The following is a 26,702-nucleotide window of genomic DNA, read 5'->3' as shown; positions in this document are numbered from 1 at the left end:
TTTTTTAAAATTTTTTATTATTTTTATTATATGTGTATGTGTGTACTGCCTACATGTAGGTAAGTGCACGCGTGTCATGCAATGCCCGCGGAGGTCAGAAGAGGCTGTTGGATCCCCTGGGACTGGAGTTACGGTCAGCTGTTAGCTGCCATGTGGGTGCTGGGATTTGAACCCGGGTCTTCTACAAGAACAATCAGTGTTCTCAACCGCTAAGCCATCTCTTCAGCCCCAATAATTACAAATATTAAATAATTTTGCATTCAAAATTAACTTTAGTCTAGGGGTCATTTATGCTTATAAGTATCAATTTTCTATAATGAAGTTTATTCTTGGATTTTTTCCCCTCTTCAGTCCACTTGTCTTTTTACTGCATTCTTTGTTTCGCTGGGCTATCAATCTGATTTGCATCAATCCTTTCAAGAGCTGTGCATATATACATACATGTATATGTGTATATGTATATGTATACATATGCTTAGTTATAAAACAATGAAGAGCAAAAACTGTAACGATCTTTCTTGGTTAACTATTTCAATCTCCTGAGAAACTTATTTCCTCTTCTTAAAAAGGTATACAGAACATGCAAGAAAGACACTAACATTCAAAGTGATTGCAATAAAAATTTTCAACTAATTAAAAAAAGAAATCTAATTCTAGGTAGATACGATGGCACACTAGTATTAATTATAGCACTCAGAAGGATCATGAACTCCAGCCCCACCTGGGTTACATGGCAATGCTTCATCTCAAAAAGAAAACAAAAACACAAAAAAAATTCCTAGTTTCATTGATAAATGTCCTCTTAGTGTGTTTGAGTTCTGAGTTTGATTCCCAAGAAAAACAAAGCAAAAAAATACAATCTTTATTCTCAGTAATATAGCCAAACAAAAACTAGCAATGATAGGTTAAACAAAACAAGTTTTAACTCCCAAAATTTCTTCACATTTAAAAATTCTTAGGGCTAATGAGCTGGCTCTGTGGCATAAAGGCACCTGCCACCAAGCCTTGACCTGAGTTGGATCACCTGAATCAGAACCAACATCCACAGGCTATCCTCTGCCCTCTAAATGTGTGCCATGGCCTGTGCATTTGCATGCACACTCAAAAACTTCTTGGCTCATACTTTGCATGTAAATATGTAAACACAAAATAAAACTTCTAACACAGACATTTAGAAAGTACTTTAACTCTAATTATTGAATTGGTTCATCAGTTTACTTAAAATAGTGCATGAGAAAGGTTAATCTGTGTGATTAAAATTACAGACTTAAAATAACTATTAAGCCAGGCCACTGTAGGGGTGCAGACATGTCATGCAAGCTAGGAAGAAGGAGAATCATGAACTCCAGGCCAACCTAGGCTATATAACAAGGGCCTGTTTCAAAAATCAAAAAGAAAGAAAAAAGTAAATCACAATTATTGAAATAATCTTTTAATTTTTACAAGTATTTGTTCTTCCTTAGGTACACACATGGTATATAACTGCCATACTGTTCAGAAATAGTAAGGATTGAATAAAAGCCTGTTTTAGGAAATAGAAAAATTTAAACCATGTTAACATATATGTGATAGCTTATTAAAATGAGCCGGGTGTGGTGGTGCACACCTTTAATCCCAGCACTTAGGAGGCAGAGGCAGGCAGATGTTTGTGAGTTCCAGGCCAGCCTGGTCTACATAGTGAGTTCCAGGCCAGCTGGGGCTACAGGGAGACCCTGTCTCAAAAAGACCAAAAAAAAAAAAAAAAACTAAAATGAAAGCTCTTAAGTGTTATTTTGCCTAACAAAAATTAAAAAATGGATAATATATCATGGACCATGAATTCAGTTCACATTAATTTAAAATTCATGAAAAGGTATGATGATGCAGCATTCAAGAAGCTTAGGCAGGACAATCAAATTGTGTTACATAGTGAGAACAGTTTCAAGAATGGAGTAAGTAATAGAATTCATTATAAACACAAGAGTACTCTTTTCATGAGTGTTCCAGATAGAGTCCAGCTTCTTAAACTGTGGGTTGTGTAACTGAAGATGGTGGTGATGGTGGCAGTAGTAGTGTATCTATATAAAATTTGAGAACAATAAAATATTTCTGAACATGCAATGATCAAAACTTAATTCAAGATCAAACACATAACAAATCTGATGTATTTCTGGCAGTGCTCACTGTTGTACCATATGACCTTGGCATAGCCTGTACTGAACATAAAATACAACTCTTTTCACTGAGCGTACCATCATGCCATACAAGGCCAACTTCAGTTCAGCTCAGATTTGAGACTACTGAACAAATTCTGCCCTTATAGAACCATACTGGCTTAATTATAGAAAACAAAGACAATATTTTCCTAGCTGTATTCTTCAGTATGTATCACATTAGCATATCTTTGTAGTGTTAGAATGTTGACTTTAAAAAAACTGATGTTTGTGTCACTGAGCTGAGTTTCATAAAAAATAATTTTTGAGTTCCAGGTCAGCTAAGGCTACACAGTAAGACCCTGTGATTCCAAAATAAAAACCCAAATAAACAAAAACCATTTTTGCTTCTGATTAGGACAGACTTTCCAACCATTTCTGAAATGGCCATAAACATACTTCTGCCATTTTGTACTGTTATTTATATGAAACTGTTCTCAGCACTGAGGATTTATAAAATTGAAACAGTAATCAATTATAAAGAACAGTGACGCTATATATGCCCTGCAGTAGCAAAGAGTTAATGTTCTTTGGGGAAAAAGGGTACATTCCTCTTATCAGTGGCAATTTGCTTTCCTATTTAATATACAGTAAAATTATAAGTATATCTGAAAATTATTTTAAAATAAACTTCTACATGTGGTCATACAAATAGTTTTCAGATAAAAATGGGTAGGTCCCAAGTGAAGGTTTTTTTTTTTTCTCTTTTTCTCAAAAAGGGTCTCAACTATGTAGCCCTGGCTGGTGTCATCGAACTCAGAAATCCATTTGTCTCTGACTCCCACGTGGTGGGATTAAAGGTGTGTACCACCAGAACTGGCCCAGTGGAAAATTCAGCACGCTCTGCTCTAGAGCACAGATACAAAAATAATTTTAATTAAGTACTAAAAACAGAGACATGTCCAAAGTTTTATGTATGTGGATGGCAGGGGAGGATTCAGAGGCAATAAATGAACAAGCAAATGAAAATACTACAGACACACAACATGAAAAGACATATGTTAACTTATCAGATGATTTTCTAAAATGGAATATATTAGTTCACAGTAACTCTAGAGAATAAACTTTTATATATTTACAAAAAAGCATAAGATGGCAAGACTGAACGTGAGAATGAGATTAGAATTTCAATTCTAATTTACCTTGCCTTCAGTAGCCCTTCTATACCTAACACTCCAGAGACAATCAATTGGATCTGGCACATGAAACAAAACTAGGTACCTCAGAACCAAAATTATTTTTATGTGCCATTATCTTGCAAGCTAATAGTTCTAATAACTTTGATTTCAGAGACCACAATTAAAAAGAAAAAAACTTTAAGTTTGAAAGGAATGTGGTATCTCAGTATAGTGTACCTGCTTTGTTTTCCAGTGTTTTGGGAACCACATTCTGAGGTACGATACATGAAGTAGATTGCAGGTTTCAGGCCAGTGTGAACTATACAGCAAGACTCTCACAAAATAAATAAGCAAATACTAAACAAAAGATGCAAAATAAACTTTGAAATTTATAAATCATACTTTATGAGATTTCTATCATTTTATACTATAAATGTTATGCTAATGCTCTTCCAAAACCCAACAAACTTTATCCTAAGAAAAGCGGAATAGATAAAATAAGGCAAATTTATAAAAATAATATCCAAATAATCAAGTTAAAGACTGTTGGTAATGCAGCTTTATTAAAAGACTATTCATTGGGAGGTGGTGGTGGTGGTTCTGGGGGACTTTAACCCATAGCCTCTCAGGTGCTAAGCATAACCAACCACTGAGTAAAACCCAGAGACAGACTGTTAATAATCACCCAACATTAAAAACAAAGTTATCTATCAGCTGTACGCTGGAAAGTATTTTATGTAAAACTGCAATGTTATCTACAATTCTGAAACCCCTCCCCCCAATTCTGAGTGATTAGTGTATTTTATTTTGCTTCTATTTTAAGATTACAGGATGTCCCAGATCCAACTATCCGAACACACTTTAATCCCAGCACTTTCAAGGCAGAGGCAGGCTGATCTCTGTGAGTTTAAGCCCAGCCTGGTCTACATAACGAGTTCCAGGACAGCTGGGGCTACAGGGAGACCCTGCCTCAAAAAGAGTGGGAATAAAAAAAAGGTTACAGGATGTCCCAGATCCAACTATATTTTAAAAAATTTAATAAGCATGTGCTCACAAGATTGAGAAGACTATGCATATATTCCAAATTAAATTATTACCTGATAATCAGAATCCAGTCTAAATGTTGAGTCTCTAGAATGATAGGTATCACTTAAACTACTTCCTCTGCTTCCAGACATCATCCTAGTACTTAAGGAGCCAGAGGGTTGAACAGAAATTCTTCTGGGAATTCTGGAAGGTTTAGACTCCATTCTTTCCTGTGAAATGTAAATTTTTGTTAACTGTATTTGGGAAAATATTTCTTCCTTAATCATTCACATAAATCAACTGGGTCCCAGGAGATCGATCAGAGGTAAAGGCACTAGCTGTCAGCTTGCGGACCTCCTACTTCCATCCCCAGAACCCATACATAAAAAACCTGATGTGGTAGCAGTCACTTATAATGCCATGACTCTTAGAACAGAGATGGGAGGCAAAGACTAGAGAAGCACTGGAAAGCTCTCAGGTCAGCTAGCTTGAAGTACATAATGTAAGGGACCGTGCCTCAACAAGGTGGAAGGAAAAACCCAACTCCTAAAAGCTGTCCTCTGAACTTCAAGTGTGCACACACAAAATGAATTTTTAAAATTAAAAAAATGAACCATTGAGTGAACTATATGCAACAATAACAGAGACTGTCACCCCTTTTCTCCTAAAAGGCAAAGGTTTAGTAAGTTCCAACCAGTTTCCTACCGCTCATATAATATAGCAAACATAGAAGTTCAACATGACATACAAATTTGTTGTTTCTAATGCTGAGACTCAGTTTCCTCACGTATATCTGCCTTTGATCTCAAGCTATCCTCAATGTATACATCTATCATGCTACTTGCATATCCCTAACCAAACATGCTCCAAATAAACCATTGATTTGCATGTGCCTGAAAAGTGTATACATTGCTTATCTAATTTCTGCTCATTAGTTTAAACACAAGCATCTTGTTATCTCTGTAATTCTACTTTAAGACATCCTATTACTTTATACTACATTTGTTCACCAGTTTATTTCACTTTTTCAAGTTAATTTCTCTAGTTTAGGATCATTAAAATACTTCTAACCCACAGCCTGGAATATGTAAAATGTACTGGTAGGAATGAAGCGATTTATTCTTAGGATAGACACTCATGCCCTTCCTCCTTTTGGCTATCAAACCACTGAGACAATCTACTAAGAAACTGGAATTTCTCCAGGAGTTTCTGTTTCTGCTGAGATAGAGAAGGCTGGGGCAGGGGTGCCAGACAAAGGGGGAGATTATATCCTATGAAAAGATTTCACAGTTCTAACAACTTCTCAAACCACTTAGCAGGAGAAACAGGAGTTGAGACAATGACTAGTCAGTGATAGGTAGAGAACTACACCTTGACCAGGACTGCTTAGTTAGGCCTACCTCTTGCATTCTATTTAACTTTGAGACTGGAGAGATGAGTTGGTGATTAACAGTACTTATTGCTCTTGTAAAGGACCAAAGGACCAGAGTTTGGTTTCTAGTACCCACAAATCCAGCAGTTCACAACCACTGGTAACTCAACTCTAGGGTAAATGACTCACTCAACTGTACACACGTGTGTATACACACACTGACATGCAAACAAAAATAAAAACAATACTTGTGTGAGGCTGGAGGTTGAGGAAGTGTCTCTCCTTTCGGTTTCTCACTGTCATCTGTTCAACTGGTCTATTGGAAACGTGCCAACATAAATGGGGGATGCCCACTCCTCTGTAAATTAACCCCCATCCAGTGCTGTTAAAAAAAAAAAAAAAAGATAAGTGTTTGGATAGATAGATGAGAGGGATCTGACTAAACTGCAAAAGGATTGACTTGCACTGGGAAATGTCTGTGACTTGGCACAGTGGGATTTAACACCCATGACAGAGTATATGGGTTCCAGTGGGGGGATATGGGAGGCTGCTGGTGGGGAAGGGGCTATAAAGATGATTTCAGATTGTTTGAGATATTCTGTATGAAATACAACAAAATTTAATATAAGGGAGGGAGGGAGGGAGGAAGGAAGGAAGGAAAACATGTGGCTAAGCCTAGCTTATTAGGGCTGCCCAGGCTCTGGTCCTACAACTTGGGAAACAAGTACTCAGTGTATACAATTTGAAATTTAGCAAAAGAATACAAAGTTGAGTGTGACGCAATCCCATGCCTGTAATCATAGCATTCCAGAGCCTGCAACAAAAGAACCAGAGATGCCAACTTGAACTGCAAACCATGTCTCCAAAACAATAGAAAGCATTTTCCTTTTACTTACCACTGTCATGATTTCTAATTATAATATAAAAGCAACAGTTGGTATTCATTGAGTATTATATGGTGGTCCTAGAAATAAGGACTACTGATTATTCATTAGTATACTCCATGTCCAAACCAACCTTTAAAGTAGATACTGTATTTTTATCACTTAAAAAAAAAAAAACTTGGGGTTGGAGAGATGGCTCAGCAGTTAAGAACACTGGTTGTTCTTGCAGAAGACCCGGTTCGAATCCAGCACCCACATGGCAGCTAACAACTGTCTATAACTCCAGTCCCAGGGGATCCAACAGCCTCTTCTGACCTCCACAGGCATTGCACAACACAGGTGCACTTACCTGCATGCAGGCAATACACACATACACATAAAAATAATATTTTTAAAAAATTAAAAAAAGAAAACTTGTACTGAGACATTATAATTTGACTACTGATAACAAAGCTATAAATGGTTTCCTATGTTTTCAAAGAAATGTTTATTATGGTATTGGGAAGTAACATTTCAAATGAAAAGTATAACCTATAAAATTATAAAATACATAAACTAGAGCTGGCACTGATTCTAATTATATTAAAAATGATGGGGGGCAAGGAGACAGCTCAGCTGGTAAAATTATTTGCAGCATAATCAGAATGACCTAAATTCAATCTCCAGCACTCATACAGTAAAATCCAGGTGCAAAGGGCCACACCTGTAATCCTAGCCACAGGGAGGCAGATAGGAAAATCCTGGAGTTTTGCTGGCCAAACGTGTGAACTCCAATGAGACTCAAAAAAAAGGCGCTCCAGGAAGACCCTTGTTCGCACACACCTATCCACAGAATGTGTACATACATATAAACACACACACACAAATGGAAAGGAAGAAAATCCTAAGGAATTAAAATATTAAATTTAGTTCATGTAAAATGTGAGATTGAGCACTTTCCACTTATATAGATTAATGAATTCTTAATTTTTTTCACAAAACATTTCTCTCTTTTTTTCTTTGTGGACCCAGCTCTCCTAGAACGCACTATGTAGTAGACCAGGCTGGCCTCAATTTCTCTGCCTCCCAAGGGCTCAAATTAAAGGTATGTGCTACCACACCCAGCTACATAAAATATTTCTTAACTCAAGACAATTAGTCATCATTAACTCTACTATATCTTTACCTATAAATGCATCATGTAACAAAAACTCTGTGTCTGGTTTTGAAAGCACCCATGACAATATCCCCTGCCATTAAGACAACAATCCTCAAGTTTTTCTTTGCTCCTGTTCACCTTCTTATATGACTGCACATTACAACCACCCTCCAGAAGAAATTCCCAGTCCCATGTTATGAGAGAAAGTCACAGCTGGAGAGGTGACTGCCAGAAACACTGAACACAACAAATACCAGACACAAGTTGCTTTATTCAGCACAGAAACTTTGATGATTTATATGTTCTTCAATTTTACTGGGCTGCAACTTGTGCTGACCTATGTGAAGGAAAGAAGATATATAGCCCATATTCTAAAAGAAGCTGTTTTCCAAATTGGTGCTCTCAACTGAGGAACCCATCTGTCTGGGACCAAGAGATCATTCTTTGAAATATCACTTAAAAGATTCCTTTAAAACAAAGGGTAAGATGGTCATCAAAAACAGGAGCCAACTACCCTCTAGCAATACTGGTTTGTTGCTAATAAAGTACTTTCTCAGTCACTCTACCTCTTCATTCACTGAATTCACCAGGAGGCAGCAGAACAGATTCTTGTGTGATTCCACAGCTTCATTTGCTCAACATCTGTGAGATTCTCTCATGTTGTTGCAGTTAAAGCAATTACGTTCACTCTAATTTCTCATATAGCATTCCACTCTATAAATGCACATAATTTATTCTCCTATTCTCTCAAATTGGATTGTCTCAATTACGACACCATTACATAAGTACATTGCTTTTATAAACTGAAAAGCTTGTGGACTGGCGAGGTGGCTCTGTGGGCAAAGACCTGCCAAAAAACCTGCAGACCTGAGTTCAAGCCCCAGGTCCCACAAAGTGAAAGGCAAAAACGGATTCCTCTGACCTTCACACGTGTGCTTTTGTGCATGCGGACACATGCAGACACAGGCACAAACACACACACACAAAAAAATGAAATGTTAAAAAAAAACTTTCTGAACTGGTCTTGGTGGCACATGCCTTTAATCCTAGCCCTCAGGAGGCAGAGGCAGGCAAATATCTGGAATCAAGGCCAGCCTGGCCTACAACACAATGAATACCAGGGCAGCTAGGGCTACAAGGAGACCCTGACTCAAAAAAGAAAAAAGAAAAACAAAAACAAAACAAAACGGGCTGGAGAGATAGCTCAGTAGTGAAGAGCACTGGCTGCTCTTGCAGAGGACCCAGGTTTGGTTACCAGCATTCACAAGTGGCTAACAACATTCACTAACTCCAGTTCCAGGGGATCTGATGCCCTTTTCTGACACTGCACAACACAGGTGCACTTACATACATGCAGGCAACACACTCATACACATAACAATCTCACTAACTTCACATTACCATCCATTTTTAAGGTCCAAACCTATTTATTCTCATATTATAAAGACAATGAATTAGAAATTCAGGCAAATATAAACAGATGCACTTTGCTACATATCTGATGTGCAGCTTGGATAAAGTATATACCTGCTTTACTAAAACATTCAAACTTAAGTTAAAACATTGAATTCACTTCCAGCATACAGCCTCACAAATTTATCAACTAAGTTTTGGATTAACTACATGTTTATAATTAAAAGTCACAACAAAGAATCTCTCATTTCCATTATCTTGTCTTTAAAACATTGATACATGACAGAAAAGATAGGCAAAAGTATAGCAGGACAGGCTGTGCCTTTTCCCCAAGTTTCTCTATTTTGTACAGAGCAATGGTTTTCAGGTTATACCTTGTCCCATATCACTCCATTTTATAAAACTGCAGTTTACCCTGATTATTCTATTTTTGACTACAAGTGCTAGACAAAATGAATTGGTAACTGTCTGGTCAAGTAGGTAACCCCCAGATGTTGGATACACAGAATTTGTCAAGAACTCCCAGTTATACTGCAAAACCATAGGGCACAAACTGATAACTTATTCATGCTAATAAAAATTACTATTTGTGAACTTACCAAATTAAATCATGGATACATGGACATATCAAATCATATCAGAAACGCCAGGCATGTAGGCTATCAAAAACATCAGTCCAATTAATGATGCAACCCTGACCTGAAACATACAAAAGGAAGGGTACCCTAAGACCATGGCATGATGGCAACACCAACTTTGTAATGTTATCACAATCAACTGCTGTACACACATCACTGGGGTTCTAGAGATGTGCATGATTCTTCCATGCCCTGTTCTAGTGGCTGTACTTCACAGCTGAGCTAAGCTAGGTAAGAATCCTTGCCTAGACAACACATAATCCCTTATCTAATCACTTGCAGTGACTCTTTGCATTAGTAACAGTCCTTTGCCTTCACCATCACTATTGGCTCTTTAAATACAGTGGTCAGCTTAACCCTTTCTCAATCTTTTTTGTAATTGGTATATCATTGTGTCAACCATGCAATGTATGATCTAGTGAAATCAAGTGCAGTCAGCAAAGTAAAACCAATGAAACCTATGTAGCTTGCACATTTACTGTTATTAAATTTTGAAATTGTGGAAGGATACAAACAAAAATCCATATTTTTGGCTATAACACAGCAATATGTTAGACAATGTGTGGCATATTATATGTGGCAAACATGAAAAAAGGTAATTGCATACCAATTAATATTATGCAACTAAGAATTTAACAAATGAGAAATCAGAGTGAAAGTTATACTACATGTGGTTAAAGAAACATTACCAAAAACTTTTAACTAACAGGCTATCTTTAAAAGTCCATTTTGCACATGCTTTATAAAATCCCACAAAACCAGAGTAAATGAATCAAAGATTTTAACCATGAACAAAAATTACAAAGGAAAAGAGCAGGAAATATCAAGGTACATCTGGGGAATCTGAAGTAGGAGAGGCAAAGCAATTCAGGAGAGAATGAAACTAGTATAGATAGATACCTTGACTGGGGTAGGGACTGAAAGCAAAGCATTTGACACCTTAGCATTACAAAAGTATCAAATGTACCAAAGAAGCAATGTACCAAAAAAGAGATTGGGCCATAATACAACCTCTGTGAAAAACTGTGTGACAATGCCTCAAAAATCAAAAATGAAATTATCATATGATCCAGTAATTTCATTTATGGACATATAAAAAACAAGCAAACAAAAAACCCAATCATCTGAAAACAAGGTCTTAGAATATTTGCACACACAAGTCACAGCAGTCAGTATTATTCACAACAGACTCCAAATCTTATCAATAGATGAAGGGATAAGCAAATTGTGGTATACACACAATGGATAATTCAGCCTTAAAAAGGGAGAAGGGAGTCCTCCAGCAAGAAGGCGCAGCAAATTATTTTGCAGATGTTCGCCAAAGGATCAGCATGATAAATAAAAGAAAATCTATATACTTGACCCTGAGACCCAAAGTCTCTTTTTCTGGTCCTTTTTCTCCAATGTTGTCAGGCAACTTTAAAGTTTCTCATCTTGAATCACTGAAGAACACCAGAGGCAAGATTTCTGAATGACATCTGGGAATGCTCTCAAAAACCTAGCTTGTAAACCAGGCATGGTGGTGGTGTGGCTATGGCATTCAGGAGAGAGAGGCAGGTGGAGCTCTGTGAATTGAAAGCCAGCCTGGTCTACATTATTGAGTTCCAGGCCAGCTGGGGCTACAGGGAGATCCTGTCTCAACCCGCCCGATGGGGCCCAAAAACCCACTATAAAACCCTAACTTGCTAGGGTACTGGGTGTAAGAGTGCTTTGCATGGCATGCATGAGACCCTGGTTTGATCACTAGCATAGGGAAAGGAAGAGAAGGAAAAAAATGGAGGAGAAAAGAGAGAAAATGGAGGGAAGGAAGAGGACAAAAATCAACCTAGCTTAACCCCAAGTATTCTACCCCCACCACCAAGTCTACAAGTTAGTAAAAGTATCTCACCAGCTTTTCTAGTGCCCTTCTCTAATAACAAACATCAAGCTTGACTAGGTATTCAAGGAAGGGTTTGATAACATAAAAAACAAAACAAAACAAAGCAAAAATACAGTAGCAATGATAATAAAGGGGCTTACACATGAAGCAGGGAGAAGGTACGATGGTTTAACATTGAAACAGAGTAAATACAATGATTAGGAATGAGCCAAAGAAACAGAAACATCTCAAAGCAGAAAAAGTGGAAAATGTAATGTGAAAATAAGAGACTTGTCTACAAGGTTATCATCTGACAGTAAAAGAAACTGCCAAGAAATACTTTTCTACAACTGAAATATACCATCTCCACATTAAAATGAAGCAAAATACAAGAAAATAAGACCAACATTATTAGAACACCATTTCATCACTGCATTCATTACTTTTCTCATTGCTGTGACTAAAACAGATGACAAGAAGCAACTTTCTTGAAGAAGACTTTATTTGGCTTATAGTTTAAGAAGGGATACAGTCCATCACAGTGGGGAAGGCAGGACAACAGGAAATGAGACTTATGATCACACTGTATTAGCAGTCAGAAAGCAGAGAGCAAACAGGGAGAGAGGCTAGCCTACCAAATCTCAAGGTCCACACCTAGGGACTCACTTCCGAGAGGTTCTACGACCTTTCCTCACAGCTCTAACCAGCTAGTAACCAACACATGAGCTGACAACAAACATTTCATATTCAAGAAACAACCATTTCAAGGTGGAATTGTGGAAAAACAGATATAACAGGAAGATCCTATAATTTATCATAGTGGGAAAGTGGGTAACATAGAAAGGAAACATAATCAGAGTAACTTAATATTCAACTATCAAGGCAATGCCTGTAGTGCTGAGAAGTGTTTACAGAGCCTTGAATTCTAATCTATCTGAGGTGAAGAACAAGACACATTTATAGACATGCTTATCAAAAAACAAAACAAAGGGTTGAGGGCATAGCTCAACTCTACAAAAAACAAAAAACAAACCCCACAACCATATAATCCTAAATGAAAGCATGTCCTAGTAAAAGAGTGTAAAGCACGAAATAACCAGATAAAGAACCCAGAAAGCAGTAACAAAGGAAAACATTCATGAGAATAACATAGTATAGGGAGCAACTGATCACACTGGAGTAGGATCTCCAGGAAAGGAAGAGAAGGTACTAAGAAATAAGGCATCTTGTGAAAATTACATTCCATCAGCAATGTGGCAGAAATAATGGTTGGGTACAACTGGAAAATTTTTGTTGGAGTATATTGCCTTCATGTACGTAAAAGTGCACCCGTATTGTGCAATGCCCATGGAGGCCAGAAAAGGGCATTGGATCCCCCAGAACTGGAATTATAGGCAGCTGCTAGCAGCCACAGGGGTGTTGGAAGTCAAAAGGGTCCTCTCCAAGAGCAGCCAATGCTCTTAACCACTGAGCCACCTCTCCAGCTCCAAAAGGCCTTCTTATATAAGTTTATTTTAGGGGACCATCAAGATGGTTTAGTGGATTAAAGGAACTTGATACGAAGTCTGACAACTTGTGTTGATTTCTGGGACCCACATGGTGGAAGGAGAAAACTGATTCCTAACTCTGTAAACTTGTCCTCTAACTTCCACAAACACACATTTATACACATGTATATAGAATAAATAAATTTAAAAATTTTTTTTTTAAAGTTAATGTTTTTACCTGGGAAAATACAATATTGCCAAAAAAGAAGTATGGTTATATTTAGTTGACTGCTAATATTTTCAATCCTAGTAATATAAATAGACTACTTAACGTTGCTTTAAGTATGCTATAAATTGGAGGTATTTGAGAAGGGCAATGATAACCAAAAAAAAAAAAAAATCCCAAACAAAAATCTAATGAAAGGGGGCTGAAGAGATGACTCCATGGCTGGTAGGAGCACTTTGCCACACTGGGGCTCAAAACTTTCTAATTCCAGTTCCAGAGGATCCAAAATTATCTTCTAACCTCTGTCTGCACACATACAAACAATATTAAAAAAATTTAATTCCTAAAAATTCTAATAAAAAATACCACAAAATAATAGTATAAATGCATCTTTTAGCAATATGAAGATAAATCCTAAAAGAAGTAACTAAACAGCTGGGGGAGGGGAGAACCTCTGGAAAGACTAAGGGTGGGATAAAGGGTGTTAAAAAAAAAAGAGTCCTGATTTCCTTTTAAGAGGTCTGTAATAGTCTCAGTTTATACAAAATCCTAACTTATTATCCTAGGATAAGTATTAACAGTGCCTAAGCTATCTCTTAAAAATGGCTATGTTGGATAATAAAGCATATGGTCACCTAACTCTGAAATCTTCATACAATCTGCTTTTTTGCAAGCTATATACATATTTGTTAATTCTACACAAAATTGTTCATTAGAAAGAGCTAAACTTTGCACTGGAAATCTAAAGATACACATTTAGAAGAAAGAACGCTCATGGTAACCACAGGCATTCAAAGATTATTAATGACTCTCCAGAATAAAAAAAGAAAAAGCCTATGAAGTATTTTAACAAGCAGATGTGTTACTTTATCAAGGTATATGAAAATGCTAAACAAAGACTGTATCTGTGCTCTGAGGATTTTAAACAGGGAGAAAATGCTCTTTTTAAAAGATAAATATGTAAAAATTATTTTTTAAATAAAATGTTTGTTTCTCATAATTTATTTTGACTATATTTATACCCAATCCCTTGCAGAATGAAACTAACTTAATAGGATGTCTTATCAAATAAACCTCTTGAGAGAAAGGCAAAGAGGCAGAGTCCCTCGAGAGATATAATTTGATTTGTGTGAAACTATTTTTGGCAATGCCTCTCCAAAAACCGATTGAATTTTGACAATGTAGGTGTTACACGAAAACTTATGTAATTTGGTTGCATAAGTTGTAGGTCAAAAGCCCAAAAACTAGCAAAAAATAAAATGTAGCCCTTGAAAAACTTGTACCAAACCACTCAACAAAATCTTGGAAGGCACTTTTTTAAGTCCATTTTTTCATTTAATAGGTTTTTGTGGGATATGTACTATGTGCTAAGCACATTAAATATTAAACAAGAGGATGATGAGGTAAGTGGACACACTGGATACATTGAGCTACAGCCTAGTAAAGAACAAGCTACACAGATAACACCAACAATGCAAAGTTCTATAGAGGAAAACAAAAATGCATAAGCAAGAACACCACCACAGGGCATTGAATTTGTATATATTACTTGTGACTGTAATGTAACTTCCATCACAAACTAAATTGATACTTGTTTTTGTTTTTTTTTTTTTCTTTCCGGTCTTTTTGAGACAGAGTCTCCTTGTAGCCCCAGCTGGCCTTGAACTCACAGAGATCCACCTACCTCTGCATCCCAAGTGCTGAAAATTGATACTTTTACGTTCATCTGAAGTCCTAGTCATGGTAAGTTCACTAGGATACTGTGCTCATATCCCTCAAGAACAAGCAAAGAGTAGGCAAGCACTGACTTATACAGGAAGCCACACTTTCTGATCTCTTAGAACAAGTTATTTCAAATGTGTAAAGGTGGTGATGAACCACAGAGCTGAAACAATCTCATCATCAAGAACTTGAGATTTTCACTTTACTGGACTTTTCAAATCCTAAGAAGTCACCCTCTGGGTAAAGGCTCTCTGTAACTACCATTTAACTACCATTTACCCAACCATCTATACTTTTACCTCAAGGCACTTAATAATTTTTTTTATCTATTCTCTGAGATGTTAAGGCATTTTAATTGACAAAACCACCAAGAGTGGAAAACAAGTTATTTGTACCATTTCCAAATTCATGTGATCTTACAAATCCGTACCTTGCTTTTGCTACTAAAAAAATTAATTTCTTTTTTGTGACTAATTTCATTCAGCTGATCTTCCTAGGAAGTTTTCCAGAAAATCCTAAAATTAGTTCATGTTTTGGTGGCCTGTTATACACTACTAAATCGACTTTATACACACAAATAAATGTGTTCATAAGTAGCATTAAATATATTTACATTTTTTCCATGGAAATAATCTTGAGGTTTTTAGTTCAGATAAGAGCCTGAAATCTACGTCATTACATAGCATGTAAAATTTGAAAATTCTGCATTTGATGTTATGTGCTACTTAGCAAGACTTCATAGCTACCTGTTAAGTACAAGGATTGCTAATAAAACTTCCCTGCTATAAACCCTCGAAAAAGTTTAGGAGATGATTTTTACTTTGTAGCATTAAACATGTGCCTGCAGACATTTAAGAGAAGAACCCTATCCATGTTCCACACCCTTCCTGCATAAGTAAAAGGTGGCAGTAAGTTAGTTGCTAAGGAAAGGCTAGGAAACCAAGGTTCTCAAGGGCTCTCAACTGAAACAATGTAAAAAAGATTTGTGGATACTGGGGAAAGACTGTGAAACCCACTCATTTCAGGTAAGATCTGCCATCAATACACTGCAGGAAACCAGCTGGCACCAGAAAAGCCTTGCTGCACTCTAGACTCCAGAGGAAAGTGGACAGAAGCATTCATGAGAATAACACAGTTCAGGGAGCAACTAAAATCAAGAAGCTAAAATCAGAAATCAAGCACAGGGAACCTGCCCAAGAGGGAAGAAGTGCCAGTAAGACAAACACTCTCCTGTGATTTTGCTTTACTTAAATGAGAACTAAAAGTAGTTCAACTACTGAGAAAGGCACAAAAGTCTAAGAGACCTCTGTGTAGTAAAGGTCCTTTAAAAACACTGAGGCTGGGGGTAACAAGATGGCTTGGTAAGGTCCCTGCCCCCAAAACCTAATGACATGAGCTTGATCCCCAGGACCTACAAGATGGAAGGAGAGAATCAACATCTACAAATTGTTCTCTAGTCCCTATGTGCAGGGTGTGGCACACCAGCACACACACACACATAGAAATGTATTTTATTTATTATTTTTTATTTTCTTGTGTATGAATGTATTGCCTGCATGTACATAAATGCAACTGTGTCACAAGATGCCTTCAGAGGTCAGAAGAAGGCACCGGACACTGGATCCCCAGGAACTGGAGTTACAGATGGTTGTTAGCCTCCATGTGCGTGCTGGGGATTGAACCCAGATCTTCTACAAGAGCAGGCAGGCATTGCTCTTAACTGCTGAGTCATCTCTCCAGTCCCACAAATGTTACATTAAAAACTGAAGTTGAAGCTGTGGTGGCACACACCTTTAATCCCAGCACTTGGGAGGCAGAGGCAGGCAAATCTTTGTGAGTTTGAGGCCAGCCTGGTCTACAAAGTCAGTTCCAGGGCAGCTGGAGCTACAGGGAGACCCTGTCTCAATAAATAAATAAATAAATAAATAAATAAATAAATAAATTTAAAAAAAAAACACTGAAGTTGGTACAATAATTTTGAAAAGAAACCACATAGCATTCTAGGTCTCACACTAAGCAGGAAACAGTGGCAATCCACTGCTAGAGTACTTTTGTATGCAGATAAAACAATAATAAAGTTCAAATCCAGTTTAACTACAAAGTAAATCAATTCTACCCATCACATTTATACCCTGGCAGAAGTACAGCACACAAATACCAACTAGGATAATTAGTATTTCACACCCAGATAAACCGCTGAAAATAATCATTACAAAAACCTCAACCAAGCCTGAGGAAATCAGGACCTACATGGTAGAAGGAACTACATCGTGTGTGTATATATATAAATAAATGTAAAAACAAAAACCCCTTAAAATGTATGGAATCACTGACCTCGAGAAGTCAAAGTTCCTTCAGAGGGAATATTTGAACTGACTTTTTGATGACTGAAAGTAGAAGAGAAGGCATAAAAATACTAAAGCATTTTTAAGAATAACTAAAAACCAGGAAACTTTACAAGGGGTGCAATTCAAAGATCAGGAGACAGGAAGAGTTCTGAAGGTAATAAATGCAGAAAATAGATTATTTTGAATGGTAAAGGCACCTGTGTCCTCCGCTCAGGAGTATGTATTTAGCAAGATCTCTCCTACCAACACTTAGAGCTTTCAAAGATGAAATAATTAGTATTCCAAAAAAACTTTTTAAAAAATTTATTTATTTTTTTTTGTATTTTATGTGTACGAGTGTATTGCCTGCATGTTATGAGTGCACCCGTGTTGAGCAATGCCGTGGAGGTCAGAAGAGGGCTTCGGATTCCCCAGGAACTGGAGTTAAGGACAGTTCATAGCTGCCATGTGGGGGCTGGGAATCAAAGGCAGGTCCTCTGCAAGAGCTGTCAGTGCTTTTATCTTTGTTTAGCATTAATAGGAACACATAACTTCGGCACTTTGGAGTTGCTAAAAGGAACTTAAAGATTAATTTTGCTGCCTTTGTGGAATTACCCACCCCTGCCCCAGTCAATACTATAAAGTTTAGGCGCTAGATTTTGAAACAAGGTTGGTTAAAAACGAACAAAAATCCCCCAAAGCTAAGTAGGCATTGAGATCAGGATACAGGAAGTGAAACTGGTTCAAGACAATAACGAGTGAGGACCCAAAGAAGAGAGGAAAAGGATTATTCGAAATACTAATTTAGAGCAAATGTTTCTTCAGGTTTGGTGGCTCACACCTTTAATCTCAACACTGGGGAGGCAGAGGCAGGTGGATCTCTGAGTTCCAGGCCAGTTTGGTCTAGTGTGAGACCCTGTCTCAAAGCAAACAAACCAAAAACACAAAGAAGAGGTATTTTAATGTTTTCCTTTTCCTTCCAGGGGACTGGGAGTGGGGGGCAAGAAAATGTTGTGATGGTGTCAAAATAATGAGCAAAGGGGGCCAGAGAGATGGCTCAGCAACTAAGGTTCCTTGCTCCCATAATCAAGCAACTCTCAACAGCCTATAACTCAAGCGCCAGGAGACCAGACACCCTCTTCTGGCCTCCTCAGGCAATGGTCACAGTGTACACAAACCCACAGACATACACACATCTAAAAATTAATAAGGAAATGAGTAGCTCTGTGGGTAAAGATGCCTGCTGCCAAGTCTAACAATCTGAGTTTTATTCCCAGGACTCACATGGTGAAAGAGGACAGACTTCCCCAAGTAGACCTCTGACATCTACATGCATGCCTACAATACATATACATACATACATACACACACACAAAATAAATGTAATTTTAAAAAAGCATCTAAATTGGGGTTGGAGAGATGGCTCAGTGGTGACTGTTCTTGCAGAAGACCCGGGATTTAATCCCAGCACCCACATGGCAGCTAACAACTATCTGTATCTCCAGTTCCAGGGGACTCAACAGCCTCTTCTGTCTTCCACGGGCATTGCACAACACCTACATGCAGGCAATAACACACATACACATAAAATAAAATAAAATAAAAATTTTTTAAAAAGCATTTAAATTAAAAAAAAAATTAACATGAAGCAACCAGAAGTCAAGATGATGGTGCTAATAGTTCTTGAAAACAACAGTCTGGGCCGATTACTAGATTTTAAGTCATACTGATATGCATTCTTCCCCAGACATATAATGCCACCCCCTTAGCTTTCTGTACTGTATCTTCTACCTGGTCAACCTTAGCACTAGTTTTCCAACTTATGACCTCTAATTAGTAAAACTTGACGTATTATAAAAAATTAAGCTGGAGCCAGACAGGATGATGCATGCCTATAATCCCACCACCGAGGCTGAGTCACAAAGATTATGAGGTGGGGGCTAGCATGGGCAACATAGAAAGAACTTGTATCAAAAACCAAAAAAAAAAAAAAAAAAAGGGCTGGAATGATGGCTTGGTTGTTAAAGAGCACTTGGTGCTCAATCATGAGGACTGGAGTTCAGACCCCAGCTCCAGTTCAGAGGACTCTGACACCCTCTTTCTGTCCCCCACGTACACCCATACACACTCACAAACATACATACACACAAAAAAGGTTTTCATTAAAAAAAAACTTTTTATTCATTTTTATTTATGTGTATGAGTGTTTTGCCTGCATTTAAGTGCATGAGTGCATGCAACACCCACATGGAGGCTTGAAGAGGGTGACAGATTCCCTGAAACTGGAGTTAAGGATGGATGTTAGGTACCATATGGATGCTGGGAACCAAAGCTGGGTCAGCTGCCTGTAAGAGCAGCAGGTGCACTTAACCACTGAACCATCTCTCCAGACTCAAATGCTCTTATTAAAGCAACACCATCAGGGTTAGGTTTTTCACATAAACAGTCCAAAACTTCTACTGGGTTTTTCATTATTTAAAATTTGTCAAAAAGAGACTTTTAAAGCTATTCACTCTCTAAATTTCTGGTTTGGGGACAGGAGTATAATATAGCTTAGTTGGTAGAATACTTACCTAGCATGCATGAAGACCTGGGTTCAATCCCCAAAAGTGGGTGTGGTAGAGTACTTCTGTAATCCTAGCCTACAATCTCATCACCCGAGAGGTGGAAGCAGCAGTACCAAAAGTTCAAGGTCATCCTCAGTTACATATATAGGGTATTCAAGGCCAGTCTGGACTAGGTACCCCATCTCAAAAAATAAATATGGGCTTAGGAGGTTGCTCAGTGGGTAAAATATTTAAGAGGGCCTGAATATGGATCGCTAGCACCTACCTAAAAAAGCAGGGCATAGCAACACACATCTGTAATCCTAGCTATGTGAAGCCAAAGGGAGGCTCACTGGCCATCTAGGTGATTATCAGGTGCGTGTGTTTCAGGTTCAGTACAAAACCTTATCTCAAAATATAGGGTGAAGACCAATAGAGGAAGAACCAGACATCCACATGTACATATTTTAGCGCTGCCCCCATCCCCCGCCCTGCCTGTCTCTCTCAATAGCTGGTTTATAGCCTAAGCCTCTACACTCAAAGTATTATATACAGCACTGTACTGATAAAGACTAAGTGAAAATAACATTAAAAATCACAAAATAGGGCTGGAAGGATGGCTCAGCCGTTAAGAGCAACTGGCTGTTCTTTCAAAAGACCCAGGTTTGAATCCCAGCACCCACATGGTGGCTAACAACCATCCATAACCCCAGTTCCAGGAGATATGATGCCCTCTTTGGCACTGCATGACACGTACACTTACACAGATTCAAGCAATACACTCACACACATAAAATAAAAATTTAAAAAAAAATCACAAAATAAGAGTTTAGATAACCTAGGTATGTATGACAAAATTTTTTTACTATGGAAAAATTTTAGTAACAGTCCTGAAAAAGAAATCCATAGCAATTAGTCCAACAAGGATTTACAATATGCATACCCAGAGATAACCCAATCAACATAAGTATTTTCACATATATATTTTTAAAAGGTTTATCAATTTAATTAATAAATTATGTCTTGAGGCAGTTTTTCTATGAAGCCCATACTGACCTCCAACTTGAAATTCTTCTACCTCTGCTACCAGTGTTGGGATCACAGGTATATACAACACTGTGTTAACAATAATAGTATTTTTTTAAAAAAAACTTTTATATTTTTGAGAGTTTATTACATGGGCATTGTATTTGCATTATTTCCATCTCACTCATGGAAATTTAAACATACACAAAAACAGGGGAAAATGTACTTCCACATACCAACCAACAATGTTAAATTATCAATATCTGGCCAAACTTGTTACCTATTTACCATTTCTACTATTATTTTAAAGCAATCCCAATCATGGCATTTTAAAGAATGTTTATTTTGGGGACTGGTAAGATGGCTCAGTGGTTAAGAGCACTGGCTGCTCTTGTAAAGGACCTGGGTTCAGTTCCCAGCACCCACTTGGCAGCTGACAACCACCAGTTTCAGAGTATTCATCACCCTCTACTGGCCTCCACAGGCACTGCATGACATGGGTGCACCTATATACATGCAGGCAAACATACACATAGAATATTAAAACCTTTAAAATTATTAAAGGATGCTTATTCTTAAAATGATCTAAACTTATGGTAGATCATAAAATATGGCTACAGAGCTGGAGAAATGGCTCAGCAGTTAAGAGCAGGTACTGCTCTTCAGAGGGCCCATGTGCACATCTCAGCTCAGAACAGCCTGTAATTCCAGTTCTTCTGGAACTCCAACTCCTTTGGTTTTCACAGGCACCTGTGCCCATGTGCACTTATATACATAATTAAAAACAAAAAATAAATCGTAAAAATACAGCTACAATGCCCCCACCCATCCTAGTTTGAAAGTATCTTTGCAATGCAATGTGGATGGTCTGCCCAAGACACGGATGATGTTTATTTTTCTATCCTTTGAATGTAGATGAGCCTTATGAAATTTACTTGACTTGAAAAATATAGTACGATGGGGCTGAGATGGCTTAGCAGTTAAGAGCACTAACTGCTCTTGCAGTGGACCCAGGTTCGATTCCCAGCACCCACACGTCGGCTATAAACCGTCCTCAACTCCAGTTCCAGGTGAATCCGACACCCTCTTCTGATCTCTGTGGCAATGCATGACAAGGGTACACTCACATACATGCAGGCAATACACTCATACACAAAAAAATAAAAATGATAAATAAAATATTAAAAGAAATAAAAATACAGTATGATACACTGATTTGAAAATGTCTTAAGAGATCTTGTTAGATGCCATCCTGAAACACCAAGTCATAAAAGATCACATGGAACATAAGATCCAGATATTAACCAACACCAACTGCCACCAAGGTATGAGTGATATCTTAGTCCTCCCTCCCCGCCTGGGAAATGGTCCACAAGAGTAAAACCAAACACAACTAGCAGAACTGTCTAACAGGCTCATAGAACTGAAAAATATGAAAACAGTATAAAGTTGTTTTAATCCACTAGTTTTTCAGTTAAAGCTCCGTAACTTTTTTTTCCTACTATTATCGTGCCATTATTTTATGCCCCAGACTTATGAAAAGTCCAGTTCTAACTGGGTCTTACTTAAAATCCATGCTAAATATCCAGAAGTTCAGTTACTGAATTATCAAAAGAACATTATTACATCATAAATTCATGGCACAAACGAACTGTCACACAAAATATCAATGGGTTTCAATGGCCAATAATCTTCTGACTGGTTACAATTCCATTACTTGCCTGTATTTTTTATATTCTTTTGTTAAAAAAAAAAATCAGCTTCTGAAGGAAACACCTTTTCTTAATGAGAAGTCAAATGTGGTCAGGTATCTTACCGACTGTAATGAAAAAAGGGGAGGCTTTGAAGTTAACCATACTCAAATGAGGGAAGCACTCTGACACACAGAACTTTTAGGCCTTTTAGAAAAATCTCTTTTGATATTTAGTTAACACATCTTTAAAGTACTAGGATATTTAAAGTTTTTTAAAAGGAAAAATTTAACATCTTCACAGATGTTAAATACAACCATGATGTTGTCTATGGGTTTTAGGAGATAATGTGTTCTCTTTGAAGTGAATTACTATGTAGGTATCACATTTTAATCTTTATTTAGCAACTGGTAACCATTTTAAAGTTCTTTGTATTAAGTGAGAAACACATGATTACTAGCTTTAAAAGTTCAAACCTTGCATTCTTTTATAGCTGTTGGCAAACATGGGTGCAGAGGAATAGGTGATTTCTATAACACAAGATGTTCAACTTATGTAGTCTAACCGGTAGTCACAGAGAAAATACATCTGACAACAGGTAAAACCAGCTTTGACTACATTAAGTTCATTTCAAGAGTAGAAAAATATTAAAATCAATGAACATTAGATCTCAGTCAACTCTCAAATTATAAAGCAATTGTCTAACTTCTGCCCAGTCCTTTCAGACTCATATTAGCAACTTTATGCAAATTTTATAAAATAATAATTTTTGATTAATGAATTCACTCTAATGGAATTCTGCTTTAGTGGCTTCAAGAACTTTAGTTTTTTAAAAAAAGAACTTTAGTAGGAACTCATTCATTTTAAATTGTGACTATTCTAATGTGACTCATTGATTCAGTTATTTAATAGTTAAATGGTTCATTAATTCTTTAACTTGCTACTTAAAAATGATGTTTGGTGCAAATCTACGCATTTTACTTCAGCTTTCCCAGGTTTTTATTATTACTGAAACAATCTGTGATTATAGAAGAATACATCAACAAAGATAATCTAAAAATAATTTTTACTTGAACACATCTTTCCAGTCAACAGCACAAAGCACTAGCTTCCTAATATATTACAGAAAGTTTTTCATGCCAAATTCTAACCTTTCTTTCAATTTACCTTTCAGTTATGGGAAGCAAACTGTCACTTCTTAAAACAAACCATATTATGATCTGGGTCTCTTACCAAAGTCCTAGTCGTCTAGAGCTTACTTCAAGCATTATTTTCTGTAAATTTTTCAAAGACTGAGCACATCTTTTTGTTCCCATAGTACTTCTATACAGTATATACTAAGATAATAACAGCAGTTGTTTATGCATTGGTCTGATGACTAAACTGTGAGTTATAAAGGGAAGATGTTGCATCAATCTCATTCTTGTAAAGGAAAGACATAAGCTAGTAATCAATGTTTTATAGTATTTGATAAATTTTCCACTGTAAGATTACTTTTTCTAAAATATATTAAAATGTGGCAACTCCTGATCATGTAAGGTGAGACAGATGTGGACCTGGGTAAAAATTGTCTCCTTCAAACGTTATGGATGACTTATGTACAAATTGATTATCTAACATTTTCATCTAGAACACACACAGGAACATTTTAAAAATTATGTGGGAAAACTATTTTTATTCAAGACACCTAACCTGGGGCTGGGTATGTTATAGCTTGGTGGGAGAGCAGATGCTAAGCATGCACAAGACCTTCCACATTCCTTAAGACATCATGAAACTAAAAACTTAATAGGAAATGAAAACCACTAAAATCCACTGTGTATGTCTATGAAAGTGTCAAATCAAAGAATTAAAGCATTAAAAAGGAAAACTGCATAGGCATGAGAAAACAGATCAGTAAAATACAAATAAGTTACCAAAATTAAAAGATGAAGTATACTAATCATTTAGAGTAAAAAGCTGTGCCACTAGTTCAAGGCCAGTCTGGTCATCATAAGTGAGTTCCAGTGAGCCCCAGCTAGGGCTACACAGTGAGACTCTCTCTGAAAGCAAAACATTCACACTGCAAATATTATGTCCCCTAGGTGTGCTTGTTGACTGTTTCACAGTATCTCACCTAATACCTCAACTAGGAAATCTGAAAAGGTTAAATAATTACGGCCAGAATTTTGGCCAGATCTTCTGACTTGATTGCTATTTCCTCACAAACCCAGCAGCAAACTGCTGTTTCACAAATGCTGAAATTGTAAAACAAAATACTGACCGTTTCTAAAGCAAAATTTTTGTTAGCTTGTGAAAAGACGTAGAATCTACCTTCTTAAATACTAGTATTATTTGAATTTTAAAACAAATCCATCTTTACTCTTATCTCTTAGTTCTGGAGACAAACAGGTAGACAGGAATAAGAAATCGGGAGATTTAAAACAATGAATAGTAAAAAATCGTACAAAATGGGGGGATGGAAGGAGGACGACCCTTATTCAATTTTTACTTGGCACATTACACTAGTCATGAAGATGCATTTATTATCCACATAGATTTTCCCCATATACTAAAATTTACTTTTGTGAGAATAAAGTGTTGACTCTAGTGGCCTTGGCGAGGTGTGTACAAGCTCTTCACTACGCAGTTCCTTCAAAATAAGGGAGTATTCCACTACTCGCACCTTGCGTATTTTTCTGCTTCCTAAGCCAGCAGAGGTATTTTTATACACATACCACCTCTTTTAATTTGAATACATCATCTGCCACAAGACACACGGTGTCTCGATACTCAGGAAGTGCGGCTACACAGAAGCCGATCTGTACTGAGTCTGACGAGCTGAGGAAGTGGGGTTGGCCTGGCCCGGTGCTCCCGCCACCCCGGCGTCGCAGGCCCAGGCCGCTTAGCCCCCAGGCCCTCCAGGTGGCCCAGTCCTCCCGAGGCCGCTCAGCCCTCCGCCTGACCCACCACGGGCGCTCAACCGGCCCCCAAGGCCGCTCAGCCCTCCGCTTGGCCCACCACGCGTCAGGAGAGAGACGCACGATCCTCCGTCCCAGCCAGCACCCAGCCCTAGGTCCTCTGTCCAGCGCCGGCCAGCACTCGTGTGTGCCCCTCCCCCACCGCGGCCGGGCCTAGCCGCCGGCCGCCGGAACCTAGGCCTGGGCCCCGCAGCTCCTTACCTCTCCTCCAGCCGGCAATCGGCAGGACGCGTCGGGCTCGCGGCAGTCACACAGCTGCCTCCCTCAGTGTGCTCGGCCTTCAGATGCAGCCAAGCAGTCGGCGACGAAGCACAATGGCGGCCGCTCCTCTACCGGATCCGGCGCAGAACCAGCCGCCACCGTTGGGAGCCCCGCCCTTCCTCCTACCCCGCCCCTCGGCGCTCTCGCTGGCTTCTCGCGAGAGTGGCAGCGCTGCGAGGATCCGAGCGCTGCCGGCGGGCTCGACGTGCCCCGCCGCGGGGTGGTGCTCTGACTGCGGCAACCGTTGAGGGCTGCCTCGGGGGAAGCGGCGAGGCTCCTCGGGTAAGCGGCTGCGGCTGTTCTGCCTCTGTGCTAGCGGCGGGGCTAGCGAACGTTCGGGCGCTGGGAGCGGCGCGGGAGGCGCGGCGGGGCTGGTTGTCAGCGCCTGGAGAGCAAGGGGCTCGGCGCCCGCCTCGCTCCCGACCCCGCTGCCCTGGCACTTGCAGGCCCGCCGCTCCTCGAACTGCCCGGCTGATTTCATGCTGGTTGTTTTTGTTTTGCGGGGTTTTTTGGCGCTTGGCAAGTGGCGCAGTGACTGTTATTGAATTGAATCAAGCACTGCCTTTTCCCACCTCCCCTGTGTACTGCCCGCCCTGCTGGATTTGACAGCTAACCCTCCACCTACACCTTCCTTAGTGATTTGTACCCCCTTCTGGTGGTTCCCTGGTAGTAAATAAGTTTTAGTGATGGGATATTTTTATAATCAATATGTATCTTAAAATTATGCTACTAACCTTTGATAAAGTAGCTACAGGGCTTGCAGCCAGCATTCACTTCTTTAGAAAGAGGGAGGAAATTTGTGACGTAGTCTGAATAT

General features: G+C 38.4%; 1 protein-coding gene across 9 annotated transcripts in view; it reads right to left on the bottom strand.

The window, feature by feature from the left end:
- March7 (membrane associated ring-CH-type finger 7) overlaps positions 1 to 26,011 on the bottom strand; it is a 45,619-nt gene extending 19,608 nt beyond the window's left edge. For 3 of the 9 annotated variants that reach the window (XM_008845731.2, XM_008845732.2, XM_017801255.2), the window contains exons 1-4: positions 25,826 to 26,010; positions 9,743 to 9,842; positions 5,957 to 6,090; positions 4,408 to 4,566 (exon numbers count right to left, since the gene is read on the bottom strand). In XM_008845731.2, coding sequence (XP_008843953.1) covers positions 4,408 to 4,560 — 153 coding nt within the window. In that variant the 5' untranslated portion in view covers positions 4,561 to 4,566; positions 5,957 to 6,090; positions 9,743 to 9,842; positions 25,826 to 26,010. Of the gene's footprint in view, positions 1 to 4,407; positions 4,567 to 5,956; positions 6,091 to 9,742; positions 9,843 to 25,825 lie in introns of all 9 variants that reach the window. The other 6 variants (XM_008845735.2, XM_008845730.2, XM_017801253.2 and 3 more) reach the window with 6 other exon arrangements.
- Between the last annotated feature and the right edge of the window lie 691 nt (positions 26,012 to 26,702).

Source organism: Nannospalax galili, unplaced genomic scaffold, assembly GCF_000622305.1.
Source record: "Nannospalax galili isolate Female #2095 unplaced genomic scaffold, S.galili_v1.0 scaffold540, whole genome shotgun sequence".
NCBI lineage: Eukaryota > Metazoa > Chordata > Mammalia > Rodentia > Spalacidae > Nannospalax > Nannospalax galili.
Note: the sequence above shows the minus strand (reverse complement) of the source record. Positions and strands in the feature narration are given on the sequence as shown.